The 5,847-nt window shown below is 45.2% G+C and overlaps 1 protein-coding gene across 1 annotated transcript in view; it reads right to left on the bottom strand.

Annotated features, from left to right (window-relative positions):
* The window catches only part of LOC111980921 (probable ATP-dependent RNA helicase DDX17), a 32,927-nt gene that overhangs the window by 3,222 nt on the left and 23,858 nt on the right, over positions 1-5,847 (bottom strand). The window contains exons 8-11 of the mRNA XM_024011978.3: positions 5,471-5,643; positions 5,204-5,314; positions 4,981-5,042; positions 4,821-4,880 (exon numbers count right to left, since the gene is read on the bottom strand). Of these exons, the coding sequence (XP_023867746.1) occupies positions 4,821-4,880; positions 4,981-5,042; positions 5,204-5,314; positions 5,471-5,643 (406 nt within the window). The remainder of the gene's footprint in view (positions 1-4,820; positions 4,881-4,980; positions 5,043-5,203; positions 5,315-5,470; positions 5,644-5,847) is intronic.

Below are 5,847 nucleotides of genomic sequence, written 5' to 3'. Positions count from 1 at the left end.
CACATTCTTCAAGTATCACCTTCTCTACCAATAGACACAGTATACAGGTGCTACCCGAGAAACCATTCTTCAAAGTAATTCTACCATACCAGTATAGCTAGAAACAATTCTTCAAGTAATTCTATCATCATGTATCCCTAGTAATAGCTATCCAGAAACAATTACTTCAAGTAATTCTAATGGCGAATGTATCTTAGTGAAACGCGCTACACAATAACATTCAATTCAAGGATACTATCTTTCCCTCATTACGCATAGCAGGTAGAGTGAGCTACTGTGTCCCTTAAATGGTAGACAATATCATTGGCCAAACTGAGTCACACCAGAGGTTTAACTGAGACTACAGGGGGGGCGTTAGACAAGAGAAAACGGACCCAGAGACTCGACGGTAAAACATAGGGAAGGCAGTGGACACGGCCAAGTAAGAAGAATCTGTGATCGCTTTGGAGCATTGGGTGATGGCACTTCCCCTCTAACCTGACGCAGAGAACGATGCGTCTGCTATTGAGTTTCGATCTGCTCTGGAGACATGGGAGACAGCACACGCTTGCGCAGTCCCAGATTAAGACTACATGAACCAATGAACTCTGCGGCACTTCCGATCATGGAATCCAGCCTCCCACCGCCACTGGGGCTTTGTGTCTTTAGTGGTCATGCTGGCCTCAGTCTGCAGGCTGAGCAATGATCTGGGTCCGCTGGCTGCAGAGAGTCCGTGCGCCTGGCAGGAGCCTCTTCTATACACTACCCCCCTCTCTTCCTCGTCTACTCCTCCTTCTTCTTCTGCCACCTTAACTCTGCACACTTTACACTGTCAATGGTTACCCATTTAATAGTCAAAGAACTGGAGTTTTAGGGCAGCTAGACGGAGATTTTCTATTCTAGCCCTCGCCCTCTGCTTATTCTGCCACTTTAGGTCATGTGATCTATGTGGCACTTCTATCCCAAATCTTTCATGGCTTTATCGTCTTTTATTCAAATAGATCATGTAACTCTCTTGTGTGGTGCAAGTGCTTGCATTAATGCAGACACTACAAGACCTGCGGATTAACGAAAAGATGGAGACGTTCTACCTCTGCGCTAAGCAAACCACGCAGGTAGCAGAATCCATTGCACTCGAACAACCGACTTCTGTCATAGTTATCGCGCCCATCAGAGAACGGATTACGCCTGCAAACTAGATGAGTATCACCAGTGGATGGCAATACTGGTCGTTCGCACTTGTGAAACTTGTGTAGAAGGACTGGAATGTCGGAGGTAAGTTACTTTTTGGGACCGATCTCCCCCATAATTGCCTAATCATGTGATTAAGACTGGTAGGTGGGCGGAGCTGCAACTATCCACAATAGACTGCTGGGGAACTCCATCAAGTACAAAGACATCTTGCCGTGTGTCTGTGCTTTACTTCGTTACCTACATACGCACTCATTGAATCCTCCATGTAGCTTTGGGGGCTCGCTCTGGCACCTGCTGTCAGTCTGGGAGGACTCGGGGGGGACTTCTGGGTCTACTTCCGCATTTGTCTCTGCTGAACAGATTTCTACCCAAAGACTTGGGATAATGATCATCCAAAACCCAGAAAATTATCTCCGCTAAGAGCTAGGAATTGAAGATATACACAGGTATTCGCTTAGAAAGCAGGAGAGGATGCTTTGCCATAAGCAGGTAGTCTCCAGTGAATGATCCAGTATGTTGAGCGCCTGCAAGTCAATTGAATGTAGACACAAACTCGCCCCGCCGCTGTTGTGTATGGAACATAGGCACGTGAAAGCAGAAAGTGATCGGTGCAAGTAAGTATTACATTCCGTATCGCGGTGTTCAGTAGGTCCCGGGTACGTTCAGTGCGCTCATTGGTGTGGGAGGGTTCGTTGTCCTGTTTCGAGCGGAGGTGAACCCTGGTGCGCCGCGCCCCAGGCTGCTGGCGAGGTCCGAGTGCTCTATTAGTAGAGAGAGTCTTTCACTATCAAGGACGAGAGGAATCGCTGTAAATTTCATATTGGCTGCTGGTTACCCATAACACTTCGCCCAGTATGATGTTACGAGGTCTCCGCCCGTATCCCAAGACCGCTGAAGAATAGGAGACGCATACTTAATATACGAATTTGAGTATAGTGCGTAATGAATTGCTGCACACTCACACATCGGGCTTCACCTCTAGGGTGATGTTGGGTCCCATAACTTCCTCGACAGTTAGCTCCTTAGTTTAATTGCAGACAGGATATTGTTTTGTCCATGGGTCTGAGTTTCTATTGCGGGGTGCGCCTTTACAGCAAACTTCCAAAGGGCCTAATCATGTGCTTTTTTTTCTGGAAGCGAGTAGGCTCCGTCTGTGCGTAGCGATAAGTGGCCCTGATTGTATTGGAGTGCTGCAGAGATTGGATTGTGCTTCTGGACGGTTCTCAGCTCCATCCTCACAGAGGAACGTCTATGAGCTTCTGTCAGAGTGACATGGCCAGGGTGTCTTGTGCACCTGGCCTTGACATAGGCCGTCTCGTTAGGCTCACTGTAGAGCTCACCCAGGATCTGCTCTAGTTGGTGTTCCGCAAGCGGCCAGTCCTGTGGGAAGTCTGTGTCGTCAGCCAAACTTTTCTTGGGTCCATTTTCTAGAATGATGAGGCCCATGTGTTCTTGGAGGACACTGGTCAAATGTTGCCAGACCTTATTTTTTGGCATCCCTTTCTCAGATCTGTGCCTCGACATCAATCCTGTTCGGAGCCTTCAGCGGGACAATCCGTCGCCTCATGGCTTGGTTTTGCTCTGACATTCACTGTCCAATGTGTGGACATGTGGATATAGACAGGTGTGTGCTTTCCAACATCAATTTTGTCCAAGGGTCAATTGGGATTTACCCAACAGGGATGGCGCCTTCAAGTATCGTCGGAGGATGACAATTGGAAAGGATGCAGCTTGAGCTCAGACTTTCGAGTCTCGGGATAGCCAAGGGTCTGAAAGTTATTTATAATATAGGTATCTTTTTCATTGTGATAAATTTGCAAAAAATTCTCTAAAAACCCTGTTCTATCCTCTTTTCGTCATCATGGCGGTATTTGGGGTGTGTAGGAGAATCTGAATGAGGTAAACATTCTTAGTTTAGAATTTTTAGAAAAGTCTGTAGGTAAGGAAAATGTGGAAAAGAATCAAGGGGGTCTGCAGTACTTTCCTTGACATTTTGCATTCGTTATCTACTGTGTATTACAAGTAGTAAAATGGTAAGTTATTCTGTTCCCATATTCATCGCGAGAATGACTCGATCAGAGGCAGGTCTTTCTACATGAAGGTAGATGGTGCTCACCTATAATCCTGAATGACCTATGAATAATTATTGTAGGGGATGAAGTTGAGGCGCACAAAAATCTTATCCGGCCGCCCAAAAGGTATTTTGTCATTAACCACCGTTATTGTAGGGCTAACGGGTGAGGGTTAGCTAGGTCTGTCTGGGGTATCATGACACACTACTATATGACACAAGTTAGTGTGGACACCTCCTTCAAGTTAGTGGATCTTGGATGTTTCAAGCCACACCTGTTGCTAACATGTGCTATAGAATCCGAGCACACCAGCCATGTAACAACAAATGGCATGGGTAAGAGGAGATATTGGTTGCGCGCTTATTGTTCTAGAGTTGAGGTGTCATTGCCTTGGTGTTTCTAATGTTTCTGGTAGCTATACTGTATGGTAGAATTACTTGAAGAATGTTTCTGGTAGCTATACTGTATGGTAGAATTACTTGAAGAATGTTTCTGGCAAACTACTTATCAATCAATTGATCTCCAATGATGCCAAACCTCATTTAGTATCTTCAAAGATGTCTAACTAGGGCTTTTTGAAAACGCTCCATATTAGCAAAGGGAATGGAGAAATCCTCTGAAAACGTTAAAGCTGTTTAGTAAAACAAACCTGCTTAGCATTGTGTAGCTATATTAGTGTCATTTATGAAAGGAACTACATATGGTGCGTTACTGTTGCAGGCTGATGGCATAGCTTGTGGGAGGCCGCCCCCCTCTTGGCCCTCTGAGCTGACCGCCCCGCCCCAGTTTAAAATTTGGAATCCCAGCAGAACCCTTCCCCCCCCTCTGTCGTCCAGGCAGTCAGTTTGCTGGAAGGGGGAGAGTTTTTTTGAGGGCTCTGTTCTGGGTTTTCGGAGAGATGTCTGTGTCTGTGATTGATAAATCAGGCCTCCTCTCCCCTGTGTTTCTCTCCGCAACTCAGGCTCGATTAGTCATGCCTAGGTCCGGCTGCAGGCTCCAGTGGGCCTGTGTGCTTCTAGTGCCGGAAGAGACTTGGAAACAAAACAAAAACAAAATGAAAAAATAAATGAACACAGAAACAAAYCTAAATTTGGTTATAAAAATTGATTGCCATAAGGGGGTGCATCACTCTCCATACCCATTATTTTAAGTTAATACTTCACACACTGACAAAAGGCTCAAATTACTATATGTTTTTAGATCTACTCAATGGTTGGATTTTTCCATTAGTCAAGGGACCTGGCATTCCACAAAGAAAAATTTGTTCCAGAAATAAGGCATACTTCTTAAATACATACTCTGTATCTAAGAAGTACTACTGACAAGAAAGCCACACTTCATATTAAACAAAGTGGCAACAGTACTCACAGAAATCTGCTTCAATGTGTTTTGTGGAGGTCATTTCATGAACTCAATACATCTATACATTTCTTGGGTTTCTTACATGCAATGAGGCTAGTATACTGTACATCTAAGCACAATTAGGTGTACTACTCATAGCCCATTGAGGGAATATGTCTGTGTTTGTATTCATGCCGAGGGACTGTGCTTTAATTCTGAACACACAGTACATACCCAAACCACGTGAGGCCACATCAGTAGCAATAAGAATAGGAGCCTTGCCACTACGGAACTCTATAGGAGAGAGGAACACAAAGGAAGGCGTCACGACAACAACCAATACCGATTAGCCCTATACTAGCCCATATAATACACCTAATAAACCACGTCTTACCTGTCAGCACCCAGTCTCTCTCTGGCTGAGTCTTGTCACCATGGATACACATCGTTGGCCACCTGAGGAGCAAATCAACTTGTTAGCTTGATGATCAGAGAACTGGGAATTGTTATGAAGTAGTACAACCCCATGACCAGAAGTATTTTATATTATATATAATAAAATCAATTAATTACTCCCAGTGTGTGTGTGTGTGTGTTCCTTTCCCTCCCTCGCTCACCCATCGCGTCTCATTCTGCGGGTCAGATCGTCACAGCGTTTCTTGGTCTCCACAAAGATGATGGTCTTGTTCTCCTTCTCAGCCATGATCTCRTCCATCAGCTGGAGCAGCCTGGGGAGAAGGAGAGTGAACATGTTAGCCAATGAAAGCTCTTTGAAGAGTTAGTTACATCGGTCTACGACCAAGCCTCATCAGTTTAGATCAACACAGTCCCATTCACTAACGCTAATGTTTCAGTGGAGTAGAGTGAACAAGTATTAGCCTCACTTGTTGTCCTTCTCACTCTCRGTGCACACGTCCACAATCTGCAGGATGTTGTGGTTGGCGCTCAGCTCCAGGGCTCCCACGTTGATCTGGACATAGTCCTTCAGGAAGTCCTCTGCTAGCTGCCGCACGTCCTTGGGCCAGGTGGCACTCCACATCAGGGTCTGCCTGTCAGGCTGGGATGAGAGCAGCATTAGAAACTCTTGATAAAAAACACAAGCACGTTTTGCAGTAGCTAGCAGCAGTATCAGATGTTTTATTACAGTATAGCAGCAGTTTGGGGATATAGACTAGAAACCACTAGCCATTTGGAATAAAGAATTTGTAGTAGTCCATCTACTGAAATATACACTGAGTGTACAAAACATTAGGAACACCAT

Source organism: Salvelinus sp. IW2-2015, linkage group LG20 (assembly GCF_002910315.2).
Source record: "Salvelinus sp. IW2-2015 linkage group LG20, ASM291031v2, whole genome shotgun sequence".
Lineage (NCBI taxonomy): Eukaryota > Metazoa > Chordata > Actinopteri > Salmoniformes > Salmonidae > Salvelinus > Salvelinus sp. IW2-2015.
The sequence above is the reverse complement of the archived record's forward strand: the minus strand, read 5'-3'. Positions and strand labels throughout refer to the sequence as shown.